The sequence below is a fragment of the Sorex fumeus genome, unplaced genomic scaffold (genome assembly GCF_029834395.1).
Source record: "Sorex fumeus unplaced genomic scaffold, SorFum_2.1 ptg000037l, whole genome shotgun sequence".
NCBI classification, from domain to species: domain Eukaryota; kingdom Metazoa; phylum Chordata; class Mammalia; order Eulipotyphla; family Soricidae; genus Sorex; species Sorex fumeus.
Genome location: NW_026606094.1, coordinates 49,394,781 through 49,420,872, shown reverse-complemented (window position 1 = coordinate 49,420,872; position 26,092 = coordinate 49,394,781). Strand labels below are relative to the sequence as shown.

Here is a 26,092-nt window from a genome sequence, read left to right as displayed (position 1 = left end):
CTCTATGTTTCTGTTGGACAGTGCCACTTTACTAGGACAGGGTCAGATCTTTGTTTCCTTGTTTATTATTGAATTCCTGATTTGGAGGATCTAAAAGCTCTCAATAGGTAATATATATGGGCTGGAGTGATAGTACAGTGGGTAGGGTGTTTGCCTTGCATGAGACCAACCCAGGTTTGATCCCTGGCATCTCGTATGTCCCCCCAAGCACTGCCAGGAGTAATTCCTGAGTGCAGAGCCAGGAGTAACCCTTGAGCATTGCTGGGTGTGACCCAGAAAGCAAAAAAAAAAGGTAATATACATGTTATTTGTAGAAAAATATAATTTTGGAGGTAAAAATATAATTATATAGTAATAATTTATTCTACTACTGAGTAGCTTTGACGTACCACACAATGTCCTAAGTATAACAAACATGTCAAAAGTTTGTAGGGAAGACATGATTATAACATGTGATGTCATATGCAGTTTAATTACAGGAAATGGAGTAGAAAGTTTCAGCAGCAAGACTATTTAAATACAAATTGCACTCAATAACTACTTATGTAATATCAAGCTTATTTCACTTATAAAATATATTTACTAGTATGGCCAATAAGGCAAAGACCATTCATATATTCTTCAACCCATCTACATAAAAAAGAACTTTTCCCCATATTGATTTTATACATTGTTCAGGGCTTACTCCTGCTTCTGCACTCAGAGATCATTCCTGGTGAACTCAGAGAACCACATGTGATGCTTGGATTGAACCTGGGTTGGCCACATGCAAGATCTTACCCACTGTATTACTGCTCCAGCTCCTTGATATATTTTTTTTAAAGAAGAAGAACTTTTAAAGAAGTGGCTGAGAATCCCTTCCTGGACACCCAATTCCATTATTCTTCATCTCTACAGATAAAAGTCACTGTCATGAATTTGGCATTTATCATTATTGTATGTTTTTGAATAAACACTGTTTTTTATTACTGAATTTTAAATGATACAAAACTGTCACTGTCACTGTCCTCCTGTTGTTCATCGATTTGCTTGAGTGGGCCCAGTATTGACTCCATTTTGAGACTTGTTTTTACTGTGTTTCGTATATTGAATACACCGTACGGGTGAGATACTCTTGGTAACTTGCTGGGCTCTCCAAGGGGGCAGAGGAATTGAACGCGGCTTGGCCGCACAGCTGCTCACAAAGCAAATGCCCTACCGCTGTGCTATCGCTCCAGCCCGCAAAACTTTGTAATAGATTTATATTATATCTATATTCTTATGTGTTATATATCTCAAATTAATTCATTTTAATTGCTCTGTCATAGACTGTTGTACACAAACATCTTTGTTTATAAATTTTACTATTGATGAACTCAAATCACTTCCCATTTTTTGCCTTTGCTAACAATGCCATTGCCAAAATGCCATAAACATTTTATATAAGTTAGAATGCAAGTTTCCTCAACTTAGAATAGATGGACAGAGCTATAAAAAGAACTGAAAGATTCCTGTAACTTGCTCAGTCAAGTGACCTAAAGACTATGATCGAATGTCTCAGCTCAGAGACTTTTCTTGGATAACAAAAGATATAGTCAATTGCATGTACCTAAAAATGGAGGTTCACAATGTGTATAAACTTCTAAGAAACAAAATATTTGTTCATTCACCAGGGAGAGCCAGGCTCAGTAGGACCCCCGGGACAGCCAGGAGTGCCTGGAGAAGATGGAGCAGCAGGAAAGAAGGTAACACTAGCTTCCACATTACGCTAATACAGTCTGTTAACCACACTGAAATCTTGTTTCCAAAGGAGCTCAAGTTAAGCATTTCAAGACAAAATGAGTTTTTATGAGAAAATAAGAAAGCTCAGAACTTTAAATTTCTCATTTTCACTTACATTAAATTGAAAGAATGAGCAATGTCTTCTATCCTCTCGGCTTTTAGCTCTTGTGTGCTCTGGTGACCTAATTCTTTAGAATTCCTAGAAAGCATTATAATTTAGAGAAAAAACACTTTTCCCTTCTCCAAAGGGATTGTCTCTAAATGCATTCAAGAAGTTAGACCACTATAAAGATTTCCTGAGTATTATGAGTCAACACTTAAAGAACTAATTTTTCAGTGTAAGTACCAGGAAACAGCAGATGGAAAGGATGAGGGCTCATTAAAAGAAAGAAAAAGAGAAAGGGAAAAAAAGCACTGACTATGAAAAAGAGCCAAAGGAAAGTGAGCTTATTGCTTTGGAAATTGGCTGAGAAATTAGACTTTTTTATGAAGCTTTGGCTGCTGTCACTTAAACTGGAATTTGATGCCAATTTAATCAACTTGGTGAATGTCCAATCTTCTAAAACATTAATTCTAAGACTCAATTGAAGGTTGAGTTTATTTTTGAGGGTCTCAGCAAAGAATAATTGACCACTGGAGGAAACAAAGAGAATTATACATATTGCCTGTGGAAGGTCAGCCCCTCATCAGTGTCATTTCATCCAGGGAGAGACAGGACTTCCTGGAACAAGAGGCCCAGAAGGCCCACCTGGAAAAGGACCCCCAGGCTCCAAGGTATGAAATTGACTCAGAAGGGCAAGCAGAATGTTGGCTTTCTGGTCCTGATATTAAAAAAACCAACTCAGGAGAAATGTTACTGTTCTTGTTATGTCAAATGTGCCTATTTCTAGCTTAAAATTATAGATTCTACCTTGAAAGTCTTTGGAAAACTGCACATATGTATTATTCATTTTTATATTCTTCACATCTGTCATCAGTCAGCTTATATTGAGAAAACATATGTTTTCTCAATAAATGGCCAGATTGACATTTAAAAGCATATAGGAAGTGAGTCTCAAGATACATCCTCAAGATTTGAAAGTCCATAAATTTTCTTCAAATATTTATAAAATCTCACTGAGTAATAAGAAATATCACCTTATTAAAGCAGTTGCACATTTACAATGTGGCATAAATTTATTTTACAATTTTAGAAAGTCTAGTGAAATGACATTTTTAAATGTCAAGATGAGAATATCAAATACATTAATAAGATCAAGTGATGTAACAGACCCAAAAATTCCTACAATTTTAAGTAGAGTCATCAATGCCCTGGTAAAGAACCTGAAGAATTATATATGAGCAATTAAAAATTATGATCTTTATACTTTAAGTGTTCTATTTATCTTTAAAATAAAATAGCAACTGATGGCTTAAGAATTCTGTCTTGTGAAATTATTGACTAAAATTGAGCCCTTAACCTTGTGTCTGAATATTTGAAGTTGAAATGTTCATAGAATTTCAAACATTTTACCTTAGCAGACTATGAGATTTTTATCTTAAGAGGGAGGGGGAAGGTGGACAGAGATGATCTTTTAACATGTCAAAACTATTTTTAGGGACTAGGGAGATAGCACAGGAGTTATATGTGCCAATGCCAATCCTGGTTTGATTACTAGAATCACACAGCCCCTGATGCTGTTGGGCACTACTAGACGATGTTCTAGTTGTCCCTAACACCATAGGGCTGCAGAAACATTGCATTCTTGGATCTTCGCATTGTGCTGTAAGCCCTGTTGGCTAAGAGTCACAGTGATGCCTGAGCATCTCTTAGGAGGCACCTCTCACAAAAGAAAAATATTTATAGAAGATTGATCCTTTTTTTTTCTAGAATATACTTAAGAAAAATAAAACAAAGTTAATAGTGAAGTCTCTGGGGAAAAGTTGCGATCTAAATCCAGTATGTAGTAGCTGTGGAAAGGCAGTCATAACAGCATGAAGATCAGGAGAATAGTACCTTGTCAGGGTAACCAAGGCGACAGGGTTTCAAGAAGAAAACAGAGGAGAGTAGCAGATGCCACCAACAGGGAAAAGAGAATGTGAATTAGGAAGAGAGTTACTGGATTTATTATTTTCAGGAGAATTGTGGCTGATAGAAGACTATTGGTAAAGAGTTGTAATAAAATATTTCTTTCCTTGCTCAGGCCTGTGATGATTCAGTCTGGACACCTTCGTATACTCAGTTCGGTTATTGCTATTGGCTTCCAGGTTGATTTAAGTAAGAAGATTAATTTGACAGCAAAGAGATAAAAATATATAGTTATGGTTGGAATTGGTATCTGTTGGCAAGTGATAATAATATGATAAATGACTTTTTGACATGACTGTTTTTAAATTACCCAACTACTTTTCTTTATTAGCTTGCAATTTGTTGGGATGATTACATCTCCCAAGATTCAACAGGACATTGTTTATTGTGAAGTGTCTACACTGCTGATGACCTTGGTTAATCCACTGTTCTCATAGCAGCAGCATCAGTGTCATGTGAGAAGATGACAGAAATGTCAACTCTTGTCTCCTAACACAGACTTACAGTGCACCTTTGGTTGTGGGGCAACCAATTCATGGGCCAAAAAAGCTGTCAATGTGTAGTGATTGTTCAAGTTTGAAAATCATAGCGCATGTCACAAATGTTTAAATGGCCTCAAATACAAACCCCAGGAGTTAAAACCATTTGTTGAACTGGGACACACTTCAATATGATGCCTCACTATTGTGAGTTTAAATATGATGCTAGTTTAAAGATAGGTTTTGTAGTACTCTGGTAAGTCTGGTTGAAGGTAACAAATTTCTTCTGAGGAAAAATTGGTTTATATAGCCAGGGGGTCAGGGATGGGGCATGGGGTAGAGAAATAGCTAATGGAGAGTCTCTAGATCACCTCCAGGTTTATGTCATGCATCTTTCTACTAGTAGAATTATTGGCCTCCCTTGGGCAAATGAACTAGATTCTCCACTGTGGAGGAAATTGGGTTGGTTATGAAAAATGTCTCATTTTATGTTTTAAAACTGAAATAGCATGAAAGTGGAAAAGCAGCATGAAAAAGCATAGATAGGTCTCTTTTCAAAACTGGAAATGTTTCAGAGCCATCTGTTAATAGACCAACAGTGCAAGAGAGCTGTAAATCTAATTTAAAGTCTCCAAAGAAAATACTGAACTTGGATCTTAAAAAATATTAAATCATATTGAATAATTAATGAATAATAAAAAATAAAGCCATTCAATCTACGAAAGAACACTATTAATGAACTCTTCAGCTGAACTGTATGTAGGGCTAATTGCATCAAATTTGACAATCGTTGAGAATTTGGCCCAGATATGCTTTATTGACAAAGTTTTGTTAATGCCACAACTATATTTTTATCATTATTTTGTCAGGGTGATGAAGGTAAGAAAGGGAGCAAAGGAAATCAAGGACAGAGGGGATTTCCAGGGTCTGAAGGGCCAAAGGTATGTTCTTATATTCTTATTATGTTTTGGGGAGATAGTAATTGTTTTTTTTTATAAAATTTCATATTGTTACTGCAAATCTAATTTTCTGTTTCCTTAAGAAATACCACTTCCCATGAAAAAATCTTTAGAAAAGACAATTTTATATGATATAATGTATGAAACATGTAATCTTCACTGAAACATTTATTTTGAGAGTGGGTCTGCATGTAAAATCTTTCTAGTAACACCCAAATATTCAAATGCTGAGACAAAGCCAAGGCCACTAGAGATACCAATTCTCTGTCATCTTGTTCACTGAACAACAACAAAAAGTTCCACACTGAGAGGCAGCAGAGTGATGATAAGAATGGGGCCTCAGAAGACAGGAGAGTGGAATTCTCAACCTAAGTCACTGCCAAACACTCTGGTCAGCTAATATAATCATAGAAAGAAAAATAATAGGGCAGAGTGATAATTCAGTCAGTAAAGTGCATGCGTTGAATGATACTGATTCTGATTGCATCACAGGCACTGTAAATGGTTTCCCTGAGCACTGCCAGGAGTTATCCCTGAGCACAAAACCAAGATAAATCTCTGAGTATTTTCAGGTGTGATCCCAAAACAGAGAGAGAGTGAGAGAGAGAGAGATAATAATAGTAATATATATTTCATTGTGTTTTTGGTTGTGAAGGCAATAGTTTATTATAAAGCATTGAGCATAGTTCCTGGCACATAGTATTTAATACATTAAGTAACTCAGAGAGAAAAAATTAAACATCATGAAATGGAAAGTAGGGTATCTATGTTTTAATAAACCAGCTGAGATATGTACAGGAAATTGTGAGACAAGCAAGTAGGTATGTGTCCTTATTTAACAGTAGAGAAGATAGATTATTTGAGTTAGTTAAGAAGCAAAAATTGCACACTCTAGAGTATTTAGACTTCTAGGAAAATATTAATTATAAGAAAGATACAAGGAGTGTTTTTAAAGACCTTTAAAGTAATTTAAAATGGTACAAGCAAAGTGAGTACAGGGCTGGAGTGAAAGCATGGCGGGTAGGCATTTGCCTTGCATGCGGCCAACCTGGGTTCGATTCCTCTGTCCCTCTCAGAGAGCCCAGAAAGCTACCAAGAGTACCCTGCCCCCAAGGCAGAGCCTGACAAGCTTCCTGTATTAGATATGTCAAACACAGTAACAACAAGTCTCACAAATGGAGATGTTGCTGGTGCGCTCTTGAGCAAATCTATGAACACGGGAGGACAGTGCTACACAGATACAGGCAAAGTAAGAGCAGATACAAAATGAAGTATCCAATGTAGACCAGTGACTGTTACAAAGATTAGTGTCCATCAGTATCACTTGAAGAGCTTATTACATATTTTTAGCACTGTGCCTAGAGAACAGAATTTAGCAGGTGGCTCGGTCCCAGGAATATGCATTTCTCGAATAACCTCCTCTGCTGCAGCAAGAAACACCTGAGAAATGTTACTATAAAAACTACCTTGTATTAGGGATTGGAGAGACAGTACAGTGGGTATGGCAGTTGCCTTGCATGTGACCATCCTAAGAGTAAGTCCTGAGAGCCAAGCCAGGAGTAACCCCTGAGCATCAACAAGTATGACCCCAAACACCCTCCAAATTTCAGTAGTTAAAGACTATCTTATAATTGGGCTGGAGCAATAGCACAGTGGTAGGGCGTTTGCCTTACAAGCGGCCAACATGGCCAACCCGAGTTCAATTCCTCCACCCCTCTCGGAGAGCCTGGCAAGCTACCGAGAGTATCTTGTCTGCACGGCAGAGCCTGGCAAGCTACCCATGACATATTTGATATGACAAACAGTAACAACAAGTCTCATGATGGAGATGTTACTGAGCCCGCTCGAGCAAATTGATGAACAGCAGGATGACCGTGATCTTATAATTAAAATGAATCACAGCTATCAATCTTTATATCTTAGTTACAAAGTGACTGATTTTCTGTTTTGAAATACAATTTTTCTTTCAGTGACATATTTTGGGCTGGAACAATAGCACAGCAGTAGGCGTTTGCCTTGCATGCAGTCTGCCCGGCCGAGCCGGGTTCGATTCCTCCGCCCCTCTTGGAGAGGCCAGCAAGCTACGAGGAGTATCTTGCCCGCACAGAAAAGCCTGGCAAGCTACCCGTGACATATTCAATATGCCAAACACAGTAATAAGAAGTCTCAAAATGGAGACTTTACTGGGCCCACTCGAGCAAATCGATGAACAACCGGAGGACAGTGACAGTGACATATTTTAAAGCATGACACACATATTATAGAATCATTAAAACAATTGTTTATTCTCTACGCATATAATCTCATGATTTTAAAGTCACTGGGTTTAAAAAAGTAGAAGCATAAAATCTAGAAGTTACTTTTGTTTACTCTGGCTGTAGTGAACATTTAACCTGGTTAATGCTTTTATATTTTCATGAAATTTAATAGGGTGGATATCTGTTGCCAGAATTCTGGCTCTGTCATCATGCCACCCCCTTTGCCTCAGAGCATTGGAATTAAGGATGGGCACATACTTGGGTGATCTGGACCCACTAAGCCAGCATGTACAGCTTGTTGATTAGATTGGATGGTCAACTCTGGGTTCTGCTGAGAATACGAGGATGTCTCAAGCAGTAGTCAAGGCCTCTGAGTCTGACTGATAGGGTGACTTTCGAAGAAAGCAGAGGGGCCAGTACTTCAGACTTTGCAGGTCAAGAGGCAGAACTAAGGATATTATATAGGCACATACATAATAAATTTAAAAATGTGAAAAGCAGCCCCACCCTGTGGCTCTGCAAGGCCAGGTGGCAAGCCAGCTCTGGCCTTTGCTTTTTGTGACTAGTAGTTTCCCAACTGTTTGGATTACCAATATCTAACAGTTAAAAAAAATTGATCACACTCCAGATAGTTTTATTTTTTAATTGTAATTTTTATTCAAAAACTCTCATACTGATATAGACATGTTGTAAGCTTTATATAATTATATTTTAAAAGAAATACTGTTACCATTTTCTTCTGATACCCCCCAAGAGTAATATGAATGCCTCATAATATATGGACTCCCTCTTTTAATGAAAATTTAACAACCCTTTAAAAAATAATTGCTTTTTATAATATTTTAAAGAGTTGCAATGGTATTTTTATCAGAATTGTCTAGATCAGAATCACCAAATAGGGGTACCTCATATTCCCGAGTCATCACTGCTACATATATTGCATCATAATCTCTGTATTTTGAAATGCATCTAATACACAATGAAATACTACTTGGCTATAAGAAAAGATAAATTCATGCAATTTGAGGCTATGTGGATGACTAGAGGGTTTCACGCTGAGAGAAGTTAGAGAAGAGAAATAGATAAAGACTGATCTCTCATGTGCAGGATATAAAGAAACATAGCAACAAATGACCAGAGCAACAAAATTGGAGAATTAGGTATATAGAACTGAGCTGGAGAAGTGGGTGGGGAGACGATGAGGGGAGCAGATATTAGGGGTCCTTGGGACATTGTTGAGGGAAGCAGATACTCTGGTGGTTGTTGTGGTATAGAAATGATGTAAATATGAAACTCTCACTAGTAGTGTTTTAAGTCATACTAGTAGTGTTTTAAGTCATGCTACTGTAATTAAAATGAAGAGGGCAGGGGATCCTTTGGACTATATCTTATCAAATTCCTTTGGCAGTTTCTCTGCTTTCTAAAATTTGATAGTCATTTGTCCATAGTTAGTTGGGACAGAGATATTATGTAATTCTCCAGGTTGAGGTTCAATATTGACATTTTCAAAAATTGAGATTTGTTTTATTTATTCCCCTGGAAATTATATTACTTTTTCTTTTGACCATAGCACTCTACTTTTTCAAGTTAGAAATAATTTAGTATACAAAAGAAGACAGATATACTGTAAAATTAAATAACAAAGTCAAGAACTCTTCTACTCTAACTAGAATATTATTTATCTATCAAGCATACTCAAAACTTATTCTGAAGTTAATGGTGGTAATTTTAAAAATTTCCTCTGGCCTTCTGACTTAAAGCATAAAAGGGAAATTTCATGATTTTTTTATTAACAAATGTACAGGTGACAAAATTTTTCTATTACTTAGGAATTAATTTGAATGAATCTTTAAAAATACTGAAATCCTAAGAACCAGAAACTTTAGTAATAGTCTTGGAAAGATGCCCAAATATTTTATCATTGGTTTGTGAAACAAATTATAATTTTAAAACTTCTAGGAATGAACTTCTCTATGTTTCCTATTATAATCTTATATGCAGTTTCTTTGAAATTAAAAAAATGTTTAAGGGTGATCCAGGAGCAATCGGCCCCTATGGGATGCCTGGAGCATCAATTCCTGGTCCACCTGGAACAAAGGTATGCATTCTTGGTAATATTTTTTCTTATTCTTAGATTTTTGGTAATGAGAATTGAAGGATATGTAGAAATTCATGATGCCTGTGGATTAGTTTTAGTTGTAGAAGAATCCCAAAATATGATCAGTTCATCTAGCTGAATTAGACAAACTGATTCAATTCTAATATCTGACAAATGAAAGAACTTCAGCAAATATAAGAAATTTGCTTATATTTCTTCCTCTGGTTTTGATATTTTACCTCACTCTACCTCCCAAATCCTGTACCCTAAAGCAGGTAAGAATTTATTGCACATATTTAGAAGAATGTACTAGAACTTAATAGAAAGTCTAACAGTAAATAAATACATGAAGACATAAAAGCATTCAGGCACGCTTACAGTCTAATTTGAGTCTAGAGAGCTGTTAATTCACAGGATTTACTCAGAACGGCTATCATAATCTTAACTGCCAGATTTTGTTCCTTTAGGATTAGAAAATCCCGTCAAATATATTAGAAATATATTAGTACTCCCTCAAGATGAGACTGATAAATTAAGTATGATTGGCCAATCTCTTTTTGCCTTGGGCCAAGTTTCCCATCAACTTAAAGTTTGAAACTAGACTTTTCATTTAAGGGGGCTTGTGGGAGGAGGCAGGAGGCTGGTTATTTTGAACAAAAACAACCAGTGTTAGTAAGGATGCGGGGGGGAAAAGAAACCCTTATCCACCGCTGATGAGGATATTGACTGGCTCAACATTTTTGGAAAAATAATATAAACACTTTTGGAAAAACTAAGAATTGATCTTCCATATGACCCAGCAGTTCCACTTTTTTCATCTATCTCAAGGGTCCAAATACTCTATTCAGAATAAAAACGTTTGTGCTCCAATGTCCATTGTAGCACTACTCACAATAGCCCAAATCTGAAAACAACACAAGTGTCCAAGAACAGATGAGTAGACAAAGAAACTGGTATATATATGCACAATGGTAATGAGATAATGTATATGAGGTAATAATATAGTTACTACTGAACTATAAGAAAGGATGAAATCATGCAGTTTGCTGCTAGTGGAAGGAACTAGAGAAATCATGCTGAGTGAAGTCAGCTAGAAGAAAAGGGGCAGATACAGAATGATGTCTCTCATATGTGGGATATAAAGAAGCAGAGCAAGGGAGTAACAAATGGCCAAAGGCATCAGTACTGGAGATTTTGTCTACAGAACTGAGCTCATCTGGCAGTGCATTGGAGGGGTCCTCGGGACATTGGTGGAAGGACGAGGACATTCAATGGGTGTGGTGTTGGGATGCTGTATTTGTAAAACCCTGCCATTAACAGTGCTGTAAATCATGGTGACTAAAAATAGATAAAATAGAACATTTCTTTAAATGAACAGGGAGATAGAGGAGGACCTGGGTTGCCTGGATTTAAAGGAGAACCTGGGCTTTCAATTCGAGGACCAAAGGTATGCATTCTGGTATTTTTCTTTTTGTTGTTTTTATATGTGAGAAATGAAAGTTAATTTAGTACATAATAAGGGGGTGGCTGAGTCTGTATCATTCACACTCTCTAAGTTGATAAATTAAAATGCAAAAATAACAGTTTTATTGTTAAAGAAACAAGTTACTGGATTTCTTCTTTTTCATAAGTTTGGGAAATTATATGTCCTAAAGTTAAATCTTTGTTGATTTTACAATTACTTAAAAGGCTTTTATTACTGTCTGTGGTATAAAAAATGATATGGTCTCTGGCCTCATACATTTACATATTAATGGCCAATGTATCTTTTCTACAAAACATTATCCAAAGTCATTGTCTTAAAAGTTTATTGAATCAAACATTTCCTGCTTTGTTATTCCTTTTTTAGCTTATTTATTTATACATAATATATTAGCTTTGGGGTCACAGTGGTAAAGCTTAATGCCTCCTCCTACTCTGCCTAGAGATCACTCCTGCAGGGGTTCAGGGGACTGTATGTGGAGCCAAAGATTGAACTCAGGTTTGCTGCACACATGGCAAATGTCCTACCCACTATACTATCTCTCTGGCCTCTCAGAGTTATTTTAAATAGAAATGCAAATTATTATAGGTGAAGACAGTTTCAGGTCATTTTATCTATTTTCCTTAGTGATAAAATACTTTTTTAATACTTATACAAAATTTAGTTTCATAGCAAAATTTGGTGTTTTCACTACCAGCAAGCACATCACTGCTTATGAGAACAGATTTCTGAGTTACAAAATCAGCACTTGTTAAATTAGTAGCATGTGATTATTGTGCTACAAAGCTGCATTTTCTTTATCCTCTAAAGATGTGTCCTCTAGATAAAAAATTTCTGGTATTAAGATCTGTGATACTCAACTTAAAAAGAAAACTGAGAATCATCTTTGAAATGTAACACAAATCCCACATATAAAATGAACACAAGTTAAAGTGGTTCTTATAGAAGCTTGAGGTGGAAATTTGAACCTCTGCTGCTCTTTGTTATTTTGAAAGTTGTTTTTACTAAGGTGTCCACCACCTGGTTTTCTGGAAATGAAGGAAAATTCCCAGAATTTGGACTTCAAGCTAAAGCTGAGAGTGAGCTGGCCAAACCAGAATAAAATGATTACTTATTTATCAGACCCCGAGACACACAGGGACCCAAGTTAGGTAGAAAGACCCTATAGGAATCAAAGTAAGGTAAATGACTCCAGAGGAAAATTCAAATTTCCTAAAGCCATATGATCTTTTTTTTTTATTTAATAGTGTTGAACTCTTTCTTTTTTCTTTTTCTTTTTTTTCTTTTTGGGTCGTAGCCAGTGATGCTTAGGAGTTACTCCTGGCTCTGAATTCAGGAATTACTCCTGGCGGTGCTTGGGGGACCATATGGGATGCTGGGATTAAACCCGGGTCAGCCACACCACTGTACTATCACTCTAGCTTCCAGTCATATAATCTTGATCAAGAGAAATCTTTTGTAATTATTGTCATATTGTTGAATATTTTCCTGACTCTGCTTATTTCTAGTTCCTTGGTTTATATTTCTTCTCTCTGCTTATCTTTGCAACAGAAATTAAATCCAATTAAAAGTACAGGCAAATATACCTGATACTTATACACTGTTATAAACTATTATTGCACGGCATTGTGCTGTCCTTTCATTGTTCTTCCATTTGCTAAAGTGGGTCCAGTAACATCTTCATTGTGAGACTTGTTTTTACTGTGTTTGGCATATCAAATACATCATGGGTAGGTTTCCAGGCTTTGTCATGCATGGTACCTTCATTAAAAAATATGCTGCCAGGAAATAAAAGAGGACATGAGGAAATGGAAAGATATCCCCTGCTCATGGGTCGGGAGACTTAACATTGTCAAAATGGCAATACTACCGAAAGCATTGTATAAATTCAATGCAATCCCTATAAGGATACCCATGACATTCTTCAAAGAAATGGAGCAAACACTCTTGAAATTTATATGGAACAATAAGCCCCCACGAATAGCTAAAGCAATTCTTGGGAAAAAGAAAATGGGAGGAATCAACCTCCCGAACTTCAAACTGTACTACAAAGCAGTAATAATTAAAACAGCATGGTACTGGAACAAAGGCAGAACTGCAGACCAATGGAACAGGGTTGAATACACTGACATCTCTCCTCAATCATATGCTCATCTAATCTTTGATAAAGGTGCAAGTAATGTGAAGTGGAGTAAGGAAAGCCTCTTTAATAAATTGTGTTGGCATCACTGGACGGCTACATGCAAAAAAATAGGCTCAGAACTCTGCCTAACACCATGTACAAAAGTAAGATCAAAATGGATTAAAGACCTCAACATCAGACCAGAAACCATAAGGTACATTGAAGATAAAGTTGGCAAAACCCTCCATGACATTGAAGCTAATGGTATCTTCAAAGATGCCACGCCACTGGCCGAGCAAGTGAAAACAGAGATAGATAAATGGGACTATCTTAAACTAAGAAGCTTCTGCACCTCCAAAGAAACAGTGACCAAAATACAAAGACAGTCTACAGAATGGGAAAGGATATTCACCGAATACACATCTGACAAGGGGTTGATATCCAGGATATACAAAATACTGGTTCAACTCCACAAGAAGAAAACATCCAACCCCATCCAAAAATGGGGCAATGAAATGAACAGAAACTTTCTCAAAGAAGAAATCCGAATGGCAAAAAAGCACATGAGAAAATGCTCTACATCATTAATCATCAGGGAGATGCAGATCAAAACCACAATGAGATACCATCTCACACCTCAGAGACTGGCCCAAATTCAAAAGAACAAAAGCAACCGATGCTGGCGTGGATGTGGCGAGAAAGGGACACTCCTTCACTGTTGGTGGGAATGTCCACTGGTTCAGCCCTTCTGGAAAACAGTATGGACGATTCTCAAAAAATTAGAAATTGAGCTCCCATTTGACCCAGCAATACCACTCTTGGGAATATATCCCAGAGAGGCAAAAATGTATAGTCGAAGTGACATCTGCACTTGTTTGTTCATTGCAGCCCTCTTTACAATAGCCAGAAACTGGAAAAAACCTGAATGCCCAAGAACAGATGACTGGTTAAAGAAACTTTGGTACATCTACACAATGGAGTACTATGTAGCTCTTAGAAAAGATGAAGTCATGAAATTTACATACAAGTGGTACAATATGGAAAGTATCATGCTAAGCGAAATGAGTCAGAAAGAGAGGGATAGACATAGAAAGATTGCATTCATCTGGGGGATATAAAGTAACAAAGTATGAGATTAATACCCAAGAATAGCTGAGATCAGCACCAGGAGGATTACTCCAGAATTTAGAGGCCAGCCGGGTATCCCAGAGGAAAGGGCTATTCAGATAGAGAAGGGAGCACCAAATAAAGGATGTTTGGAGGATCCTCCCAGGAGGGGAGATGCATGTCGAAAGTAGACTATGGACTGAACATGTTTGCCACTCAATGCCTCTTTTGCAGACCACAACACCCAAAAGGAGAGAGAGAACACAGGGGATTGCCCTGCCACAGAGACGGGGGGATGGGGGGATGGGGGTGGGAGGGATATTATCCATGGTGGTGGAAAATGGGCACTGGTGGAGGGATGGGTATCTGATCATTGTATAATTGAAACCAAAGCACAAAAAATTGTAAATCTACAACTTTAAAAAAAATAAAATAAAATAAAGGGGAAAAAAAAATATGCTGCCAGTGCTTATAAGATTTGCACCTTTGATAGTGGGCATTATTGAGCAATGACAGTACTTAAAATTATTTTTCTCTGCACCCTAAGCATTTTTTCTAGTCCCTTAGAATCTAATGGTGATTTTTTCTTCTTGCTATTCATCCCCATTGTATTGGTCTTAAGTTTGGGAGTGGTTAAATGTCTTATGAAAATTTTGGCATAGTAACAATTTTTTTTATTCTTCTCAAGGAGCTTCTCAACTTCCCTAATGCCCATTTCAAAGCTCCAGATAAAGATTTCTGTTCTGATTTCTGTCAAATGAGAGAAGGTTCATAGAAATCACTTTGCAAGGTTGATTGTTAAATCTAGTGCAGAAAGGCTATAATCAGAATTACGTTTATGAAAATATCATGAGATGGGCAAGAGACTAGTAGAGCAGGTAGGGCACTTGCCTTGCATGCAGCCAACCTGAGTTCAATCCCTGGTACCCCAGATGATGCCCTGGGCCTGACAGGAGAGATCCCTGATCACAAAGCCAGAGTAAGCTCTGAACACTGCCAGTTGTTGCCTCCAAACCAAAAAAATCATGTTTAAAGTATAAGTATAATACATTAATAATAATTTATAAGAATTATTTTCACTGTTTTTAATAAGAATTCTTTATTTTTAAACAAAATTATAGATTCTAAAATACTCTTTAAAAACTAAATCAGATTTCTCTTTCCTCTCTATAGGAGACTAATAATTATGACTAAAACCTTTTGTTGTCTTAGGCTATCACTGCAAGGAAATATTTACAATTGTTTCCAATTCCTAATGTGTTTTCTAAAGAGGTCTTTGTAATGGTTCCTATATATGTGTGTATAAATATAAATGTGTGTGTATCTTACATTTATCTCATACCTTCCATTGAACATAAATGTATTATAATTACCAAGCGTTAAAATTTGTTGCATGTGATAGGATTTTCTTTGAAAATATTTTTAATAAATCCTTTGCACTTATCCAATCCACTGGTGGCATACTGAGCTGGTATTATGCATAAGTTTTGCCAGGTGTTTCACAGACGAGTCTTATGATATCACCTATTGTTGGAATTTTTCAGGGTGTGCAAGGCCCTCCAGGACCAGTGGGTCCTCCAGGACTCAAAGGAGATGGCTATCCTGGTGTGTCTGTAAGTCAGGACTTTATCTCTTTTCTCCTTTTTCAGCTTCTCTTCACTTTCTCTCCATCCTTATTCTTTCCTTCCTTCATCTCCCTTCTCTTCTGTCCTTCCTCCTTCAATTCTTTCTGTTCTCCCTCCTCACCTTCAGTGCATACTAAAAAAGACACCAACTCTTTTATTCTATTATCTCAGGGACCTCGAGGACTACCAGGACCTCCAGGACCAATGGGTTTACGTGGAGTTGGGGACACTGGTGCAAAGGTAAAGTTCTTAAAGTTGGTGATTTTTAAAATAAACAAAAATGTACCTAGAGATAGGTGAGTTTGGTAATGGTTTGGTAATGGTTATTGTTGTTGTGCCCACACCCTTCTGTGCTCAGGAGTTGTGCCTGACTCTGTGCTCAGAATAGAGTCTGAAGTGCTTGGGAAACCATATATGGTACCAGGAATTGAACCAGGGTTGGCTTCATGCAAAGAAAGTGCCTTAGCCCTGGACTATCTCTTCAACCCCTAAATGGATTTTTAAAAATCAGATATGATAAAAGAATAAAGCTATCTACACAGAATTGATAGCTCTTTACCAATATTGACAGAATTCCTGGGAGAATAATTCTCATTTGAAGATATATATTAACATTATGGTTCCCCTCCTGTTTGTCTGGTGGCAGTTCTCATGTGCCTTTATTGCTCTCTTGTCCTACATCAAAATCAGAGCTTGGTTTCAAGTCCATTTTTTAATTTCCATCACTTTCTTTCCTAGTTTCACTTTTTTCCATAGTTATAACAACTACCCATATGTCAATTACTTTCCAATTTCAATTTCTCTCATCTAAACTCTGGTCGCACACATCTAGTTTCTCACCATCCATCTCCTTACAAGTTTCTTTTAGACAACGCTAACCTAACATTCAAAATAGAAATTTTCATTTTCAATATACAAACCTGTACATGGCTCTACAGTATGCCCTGTATTCATTCACATCAGGACACCAAAGTTATTGTTAGTTCCTTTCTTTCATTATCTTCCCTCTATGTCTAAAGAGGCCATCCCATCAGCTGTACCTTCAAAATAGTTCTGGGGGCTAAGGATGTGGCACAAGTGATTGATAGTGCACATGTCTTGTATACGTTTGATCCCAGATACTACCTGCCCCCTTCTCAGAGTAACCAGAAGTGACTCCCACAGCAACTGATAAACAAATAAGAATTAAAGATGTAGATTGACTTCGTAGACAAGTTTTGATTATGACACTCTTTCTCAACCATGTATCCATCAGAACACACCACCACCATTTCTTCTTTTTTTTTAAAATTTATTTATTTATTTTGAATACCCATCTCTCCACCAGCGACCATTTCCTATCACCGTGGATCCCAGTATCCCTCCCACCCCCCCACCCTCCCCAACCCACCCTGTCTCTGTGGCAGGGCATTCCCTTTTGTTCTCTCTCTCCTATTGGGTGTTGTGCTTTGTATAAGAGTTAAGCCTGATTTTCAGGGAGAAAGGTGGGATGATTTACTTTTTATTGATCACTTTGTATAAACGGAGATGTCATGTGGCCGCATAAGCGGCCGCGCGGTTTGGAGGAAGAGTCCTAGTTCCCGCATACTCGAGCTATGCTTGTAGAGGCTTCTGGTCACCGGGGTTCCATCTGGAGGAGGCGGGATGCAGCACCTACCCCATCTGGGACTTCCCGGTGATCTCGTCTCTTTTTGGGTCCTGGTGTCTTCATCACCACCATTTCTTATCTAGACTATTAAAACAGTCTCTTTGCAACCAAAAACATGAAAGATGCTACTTGGAGTATGATGTCTTTCCCAGTTCTACCCTACTCTTCTCCTTTGCTATCCACTTTTGACTACACTGAACTGCTCAATTGTCGTTTGTTCCTGTGTCTGGTACTTGGTTTTGCCAGAATAACTCATTCTTTTTTTTTTAATTTTTTTTTGCAATTTTTTTTTATTAGTGAAGCACCATGAGGTACAGTTGTAGATTTACAAATCTTTGTGCTTGGGTTTCGGTCATACAATGATCAAATACCCATCCCTCCACCAGTGCCAATTTCCCCCCCCCCCACCCTGCTTCTGTGGCAGGGCATTCCCCTTTGTTCTCTCTCTCCTTTTGGGTGTTGTGGTCTGCAAAAGAGGCATTGAGTGGCAATCATGTTCAGTCCATAGTCTACTTTCAACATGCATTTCCCCTCCTGGGAGGATCCTCCAAACACCCTTTATTTGGTGCTCCCTTCTCCAGAATAACTCATTCTTATGATTCAGCTCAAATCTCATCTTTACCATTCATAAAAAATAAATTAAAACAGTCCTCTCTCTATCATTACCAGCATGGCCCTATGTATTTCCTCCAAATCCTGGATCACTTTCTGAGACAACCATTGCTTTCTGTCTTCCACAAGAATTTTCCTGAAGGCATGGTCTTTATCTTGTTTCCTAGTGTGAAAAGAAGATACATTATCCACAGAGCTTAGAACATATTGTGTAGATCGAAAATGATCAATATTGCCACCTTAAATGAATTTTCCCATAAGAGATATCTAAACCCTTCCAGGCACAATAGAGAGATATCACAAGTTCTCAGTCAACCTTTTGTCTTGACATTTTGCTCTCTCCCACTACTTACAAGTCACAAGACTTCAATACTGCTCCTGTACAGTGCATGCTTCAGGTGTCCTTTTACACTCAGATAGACTAATAGATTTAGATCTGTGTCACTTAATTCCAACTCTAGAGAGAACTTGATACTTGTTCCTCCTGCAGGGTTGTGAGAATATAGGAAGAGGATGTGTTTGCTGAGATGCGTAAACTGTGCAAAGAGACAAACCCAAGGTTCTTTTTATCAGTGTTCTGGCTGTGGATAAGTGAATACTAAATCCAAACATCTAACACTCTTTGACAGTGTCAATCAGCCCTATTGCATCTGTGCATAAAAGAATATATTTTTTTAAATTTTTAATAGTGAAACACCATGAGGTACAGTTGTATACTTACAAATTTTGTGCTTGGGTTTCAATTATACAATGATCAAATACCCATCCCTCTATCAGTGCCCATTTCCCACCACCATGGATCCCTGTATCCCTCCAACCTCCCATCCCCCACCCCCCATTCCACCCTGCCTCTGTCACAGGGCATTCCTTTTTGTTCTATCGCTCCTTTTGCGTGTTGTGATTTGCAAAAGAGGCATTGAGTGGCAATCATGTTTGGTCTATAGTCTATTTTCAACATGCTTCTCCCATCCTGGGAGGATCCTCCCAACACCCTTTATTTGGTGCTCACTTCTCGATCTGAGCTGCCTTTTCCCCTAGCATGTGTGACTGTCTCCAAGCCATGGAGTAAACCTCCTGGTACTAATCTCAGCTATTCTTGGGCGTTAGTCTCCTATTTTGTTACTTTATGTTCCCCAGATGAATGCAATCTTTCTATGTCTATCCCTCTCTTTCTGACTCATTTCACTTAGCATGATACTTTCCATGTAGTACCACTTGTATGTAAATTTCATGACTTCATCATTTCTAACAGCTACATAGTACTCCATTGTGTAAATGTACCAAAGTTTCTTTAACCAGTCATCTGTTCTTGGGCACTCAGGTTTTTTCCAGATTCTGGCTGTTGTAAAGAGTGCTGCAATGAACAAACAAGTGCAGATGTCACTTCGACTATAGTTTTTTGCCTCTCTGGGATATACTCCCAGGAGTAGTATTGCTGGGTCAAATGGGAGTTCAATTTCTAATTTTTTGAGAATCGTTTATAATATTTTCCAAAAGGGCTGAACCAGTCAGCATTTCCACCAGCAGTGGAGGAGGGTCCCTTTCTCGCCCCATCCATGCCAGCATCGGTTGCTTTTGTTCTTTTGGATGTGGGCCAGTCTCTGTGGTGTGAAATTATATATCATTGTGGTTTTGATCTGCATCTCCCTGATAATTAATGATGTGGAGCATTTTCTCATGTGCCTTTTTGCCATTCAGATTTCTTCTTTCAGAAAGTTTCTGTTCATTTCATCGTCCCATTTTTTGATGGGGTTGGATGTTTTATTCTTGTGGAGTTCACCCAGTACTTTGTATATCCTTGATATCAACCCCTTGTCGGATGTGTATTCGGTGAATATCCTTTCCCATTCTGTAGACTGTCTTTGTATTTTGGTCACTGTTTCTTTTGAGGTGCAGAAGCTTCTTAGTTTAAAATAGTCCCATTTGTCTATCTCTGTTTTCACTTGCTTGGCCAGTGGCATGACACCTTTGAAGATACCATTAGCTTCAATGTCATGGAGGGTTTTGCCAACTTTTTCTTCAATGTACTTTATGGATTCTGGTCTGATGTTAAGGTCTTTACTCCACTTTGATCTTTCTTTTGTACATGGCATTAGGCAGAGATCTGAGCCCACTTTTTTTGCAGGTAGCCGTCCGGTTTTGCCAGCACAATTTGTTAAAGAGGCTTTCCTTGCTCCACTTCACTTTTCTTGCCCCCTTATCAAAGATTAGGTGATCATATACTTGGAGAGGGGCGGAGATGTCAGTATATTCAACCCTGTTTCATTGGTCTACAGCTCTGCCTTTGTTCCAGTACCATGCTGTTTTAATTATTACTGCTTTGTAGTAAAGTTTGAAGTTAGGGAGGTTGATTCCTCCCATTTTCTTTTTTCCAGAATTGTTTTAGCTATTCGTGGGGGCACATTGTTCCATATAATTTTCAGGAGTGTTTGCTCCATTTCTTTGAAGAATGTCATGGGTATCCTAATAGGGATCGCGTTGAATTTGTACAGTGCTTTGGGAATTATTGCCATCTTGACAATGTTAGTTCTCCCCATCCATGAACAGGGAATATTTTTCCATTTCCTCGTGTCCTCTTTTATTTCCTGAAGTGACGTTTTGTAGTTTTCTTTTTACAGGTCCTTTACTTCCTTAGTTAAGCTGATTCCTAGTTCTGATTTTCTGGGGCACAATTGTGAACATGATTGTTATCTTCATGTCACTCTCTTCTCTTTCACTATTTGCATATAGGAAAGCCATGGACTTTTGGGTATTGATTTTATAGCCTGCAACTTTACTATACAAGTCTATTGTTTCTAGGAGTTTCTTGGTAGAGATTTTAGGGTTCTCTAAGTATAGTATCATATCATCTGATCTTAGGGGGAAGGCTCTCAGTTTTTCCCCATTGAGGATGATGCTTGCTGTAGGCTTGTGGTAGATGGCTTTAACTATATTGAGGAAAATCCCCTCTATCCCCATTTTGGTGAAGGTTTTCATCATAAATGGGTGCTGGATCTTGTCAAATGCTTTCTTTGCATCTATTGATATGATCATATGATTTTTATCTTTCTTTTTTTGATATGATGGATTATGTTGATTGATTTCTGAGAGTTAAACCATCCTTGCATTCCTGGGATAAATCCCACTCTGTCATTGTGTATGATCTTTTTGACAAGTAGTTGAATTCTATTTGCTAGTATTTTGTTGAGAATTTTTGCATCTGTGTTCATCAGGGATATAGGCTTGTAGTTTTCTTTTTTGTGGTGTCTTTGTTTCCTTTTGGTATTAGAAAGATATGGGCTTCATAGGATCTGTTTGGGAGAGTTTATGATTTTTAAATTTCCTGGAAAAGCTTGAAAAGAACTGGCAGTAGTTCCTCTTTAAATGTTTGGAAAAATTCGCTTTGATTCAATCTGGACCTGGGCTTTTGTTTTTTGGAGGACTTTTGATTACAGTTTCAATTTCCTTGATTTTAATAGATCTATTCAGCTACTCTAGATCTTCTTGATTCAGCTTTGGGAGATGATAAGAATCCAGGAATTTACCCATTTTTTCTAGGTTCTCTTGTTTCATGGCATATAGACTTTCAAAGTAGTCTCTGATGATCTTTTGAATTTCTTTGGTTTCTGTTGTGATATCCCCCTTCTCATTTCTGATTTGGTTTATTAGGGTTCTCTCTCTCTGTTTCTTTGTGAGTGTTGCTAGTGGTTTATCTATCTTGTTTATTTTCTCAAAGAACCAGCTCTTGGTTTCATTGATCTTTTGGATTGTTTCTTTGGTTTCCGTGTCATTGATTTCTGCTGTAAGTTTTATGACCTCTTTCCTTCTGCCCGATTTGGGCTCTTTCTGTTGGTCCTTTTCTAAGGCCTTGAAAGTTAAGGCCTTTTCTAAGGCTGTAAAGTCAAGTTGTTTAGTGCATCCTTTCTTCCACCCTGAGAAATGCTTGCACAGCTATAAATTTTCCCCTTAATATGGCTTTTGCTGCATCCCATAAGTTCTGGTAGCTCATGTTTTCATTCTCATTTGCTTCCAGGTATCTTTTGATTTCGTCCTTGACTTCCTTCCTGACCCACTCATTGTTCAGCATTGAGTTGTTTAATTTCCAGGTGTTTGATTTGGTTCTCCGTGTCTGTGTGTGATTCACTTCTATCCTCAGTGCATTGTGGTCTGAAAAGATGGTTCATACTGTTTCTATCTTCCTGATTCTATTGAGGTATGTTTTGTGGCCTAGCACATGGTCTATTTTGGAAAATGTTCCGTGCACACTGGAGAAGAATGTGTATTCTTTCTTTTGCGGGTGTAAAGCCCTGTATAGGTCTATAAGCCCTTTCTCTTCTATTTCTTCTTTCAAAGCCAGTGGTTCCTTGCTGAGTTTTATTCTTGTTGATCTATTCAGAGGTGATAAGGCTATTTTAAAAATCTCTAATTACTATTGTGTTGCTAGCAATGTCCTTCTTATAATCTGTTAGCAGTTGTTTTAAATATTTAGCTGTTCCTTCATTAGGTGCGTATACATTTAAGAGTGTGATTTCTTCCTGTTGTACAAATCCCTTGATGAAGAGAAAATAGCCTTCGCTGTCCCTTCTTGTGTAAACTCATAAAAGTACACAGCAGCAGCAGCGGCTCTGTCTCTCCCGCTGCCCGTGTTAGGTATTCTCACCCTGCTTACCCCACCCCAGGGAGGTCTATGGTGATGGGCAGGTGAAGGAAGGAAACAAGGACCAGGCTTGTTGGTCTTAGTTGCAGTTTATTCCATTCCCATCTCCATTCTCCTCTGATTCTTCTCCTGCTTCTTCCTCCCCCATGCTACTTTATTCTCCTTCTCAATCTCCTTTCATTCTCCTTCTCTGGAGTCTGGATTCTGACTTCTCCTCTCTCAGTCCACTCTTACAGTCTAGTTAAATCCCAAAGGATGAGGGGTTGGGGTAACAATTACACATAGGTGTGGTCACAATCAATAGGGGTAGAATTCTTTCCCTCAGGGACATTCACTCCTAGGACAGATCCTCATTATCAGATCAATTCACCCTAGACCACATTCCCCTGGGTGTGTTTCTCCTCTCCTTGTCTAACAAACATATAAGCATATATAATATAAATCATTTTGTATTGATGCAGTAAGAAATACCTTAAACTTATAGAATTGCCCTCCTAGAGCCATCTCAATCTCAGACTACAGTGCTCAAGCCAGAGAGTCTTTCTTACCCCTAGCAGGATCCTAGTCTCATCATTACTTTTGGATCATGACAGCATTTGTCTATGATCAAACTCTTAACTTATAGTTAAGAATCGTGGCACTTTGGCCTGGCCCATTTTGATGCCAGGATAGCAAACCGCTTGCCTTTGGTCCATTCAGTCCCTCATAGGGACCCTGCTTTTGGGGTGTTAGGAACTAAGGGCAACTAAGGCTTAAGTCAAGAAAGCAGACGCCCGGGAGTGAATAATATTCAAAGCCAATTAAATCCTATGTTACAAAGCATAATGTTAATGGTCTTCCTGTATCTATACAAAAAGGGCATTGCTTTAAAGTAAACTGTTCATAAGGCATAAGGAGAGGAGAAAGGCAATATTACACTCATACATATAAAATCATAGATTTCTGAGGAATCTAAGCTATAAGTTAACAGGGTCTGATTAGGGGGAAAAAGCTGATTAACTGGTTGGGGAGGAGAGCATAGGGAAGAATTTACAGATAAACACAATGGAATGGAAGTGTCTCAAGAGCACTGTGATAAACCTGAGTTCCTCGTGGAGAAAGGGAGAAAAGACAAAGCAATGTCATCCTACACCTTCTAATCTTTTTCAACATGAAATTAATGTTGTCGGATACTAGTATGGCCACTCCAGTTTTTTTGAGGAGGCTGTTTGCTTGCAGGATTGTTTTCCCTTTTTTGACTTTGAGTCTGTGTTTGCTCTGACTGTTGAGATGAGTTTCTTGTAGGCAGCAGAATGTTGGGTTCTGTCTCTGAATCCATTTTTTCACTCTGTGTCTCCTAAATGGTGAATTTAGACCATTGACATTGAGAGAGATTACTGTTATGGGGTTTTGTGTCATCTTTTTGTTAGGGTCTGTTGTGGTTGTGGGGTTTGTCTTGTCTTATAGTAGCCCCTTTAGCCCTTGTTTTAGATTTGGGTTTGAGTCTATGAAGTTCCTGAGCTGCTGTTTATCTAGAAAACAGTGTACCGTTCCTTAGAGTTTGAGTGAGAGTTTAGCCAGATAGAGTATTCTTGTTGAAGCATTCATTTCACTGAGTTTTTTCACTATATCTCACCACTGGCTTGGCGGGTTTACACTGATAGATCTGCTGTGAATCTAAGGGGTGCTCCTTTGTATGTGATTTCTTTCTTCGACCTCGCTGCTTGCAGTATTGTGTCTCTATCAGCAGCATCAATCATTCTAACTATGATATGTCTTGGAGTGTTTTTGTTAGGGTCTCTTTTAGCTGGCACCCTTCGGGCTCCTTAAATCTGAATGACTGCATTTTCGAGCTCTGGGAATTTTTCAGCGATGATTTGTTTAACCGTGGCTTTTTCATTGGCATTGTTTCCCTGAGCTTCTGGTATTCCAATGATTCTAATGTTGTTCCTCTTGGAATCATCTCCTAGGACTCTGATTCTCTCTAGAGCTATTTTGAGGTCCCTTGTCATTGTTTGTTGTTGCCTGTTGGCTTGGTGCACCTGATCTTCCTGCTCATTGATTCTTTCCTCTGTTGTGGTCATTCTACTTTTGAGGGCACATACTGAGCTTTTTATTTCATCTATGGAATCTTTGATTCTTGACATTTCTGTGCATAGCTTTCCAATTTCTGCTCTCATTTCTTCCTGTATTTTCTCGATTGTGCGATCCATTGTTTCTTTCATATCCTCCTTCAACTTACTGGATATCTGTCTGACTGTTTCTTTGAGTTCATTGAACGTCTTCATGACTTCATATCTGAATTCTTTGTCAGAGAGGTCCCTTTAGGTGAGCAGCACCTACAGAGGCTTCTGGACTCTTTTCATCGACCTCCCCTTGTGGTGGGGATTTACGTTGTTTCTTCATGTTGGAGTGTAAGTGTGGGGACTAGATTCCTTGGTATGACTAAACTACCTGTGGCTGTGTGAGCATTGGCCTGCTGAAAATTAGGCCACGACCACTTCTACAGAAGCCATGCTCACTTTTAAAGCGGCCACACCTCCACGGGAACCTGGTGTATGTGGGGGGAATAAAGACTGGGTGGGGGAGAAGACCAGCTCAGCTTGGGGGACGAAGAGGCAGAGGCTCAGAGCTCCTTTGTCTCCCAAGGTCCGAGAGGACACCTGGGGGGCTTGCAGGGAGAAATCCAAGTCCCGGGTTTGGGAAGCGGTGGATAAACTGACCTGGGTTGGGGGAGGGAGGAGACCAGCTCAGCTTGGAGGACAAAGAGGAAGAGAAAAGAATATTTTTAAATGAAAAAAATAGAGATTGTTCTTTTCTATTCTCAGTGAAGAATTGGTAAAAATTTTATATTCACATTAAGCATTCCTTTAGTTAGGAAGATTGAAGCTAATTTCTATTTAAAATATATATCGCATGAAATAAAACATTCTTTAATATATTGTGAGATGTATTAGTATTTCAACAAAACATGATTATTAACATTTACAGAGTAGATTGCTATAAATATTTAATGTAAATATTCATACTATGTTAACTTACACTGTATGTCAATGCTTGACATTTACCAACAATAATAATGACAGGAACAGAGAACATTTTGATTCTCGTGAATATTCCATTACATCACTAACATGCTACTCAAAACATTTACTAAATGATTTATATACCATCTCTGAAAGTCTTTTTAGTTTGTTTCATATATTTGAAGGGGGAAATCAAAAGGGGACAAAAAAAGACATGCTTTGAACTTTTAT

The 26,092-nt window shown here is 38.1% G+C and overlaps 1 protein-coding gene across 1 annotated transcript in view; it reads left to right on the top strand.

The window, feature by feature from the left end:
- The window catches only part of COL28A1 (collagen type XXVIII alpha 1 chain), a 197,267-nt gene that overhangs the window by 87,555 nt on the left and 83,620 nt on the right, over positions 1-26,092 (top strand). Inside the window, exons 19-25 of the mRNA XM_056118311.1 lie at positions 1,653-1,724; positions 2,467-2,535; positions 5,178-5,249; positions 9,555-9,623; positions 11,002-11,070; positions 15,880-15,948; positions 16,132-16,200. Of these exons, the coding sequence (XP_055974286.1) occupies positions 1,653-1,724; positions 2,467-2,535; positions 5,178-5,249; positions 9,555-9,623; positions 11,002-11,070; positions 15,880-15,948; positions 16,132-16,200 (489 nt within the window). The remainder of the gene's footprint in view (positions 1-1,652; positions 1,725-2,466; positions 2,536-5,177; positions 5,250-9,554; positions 9,624-11,001; positions 11,071-15,879; positions 15,949-16,131; positions 16,201-26,092) is intronic.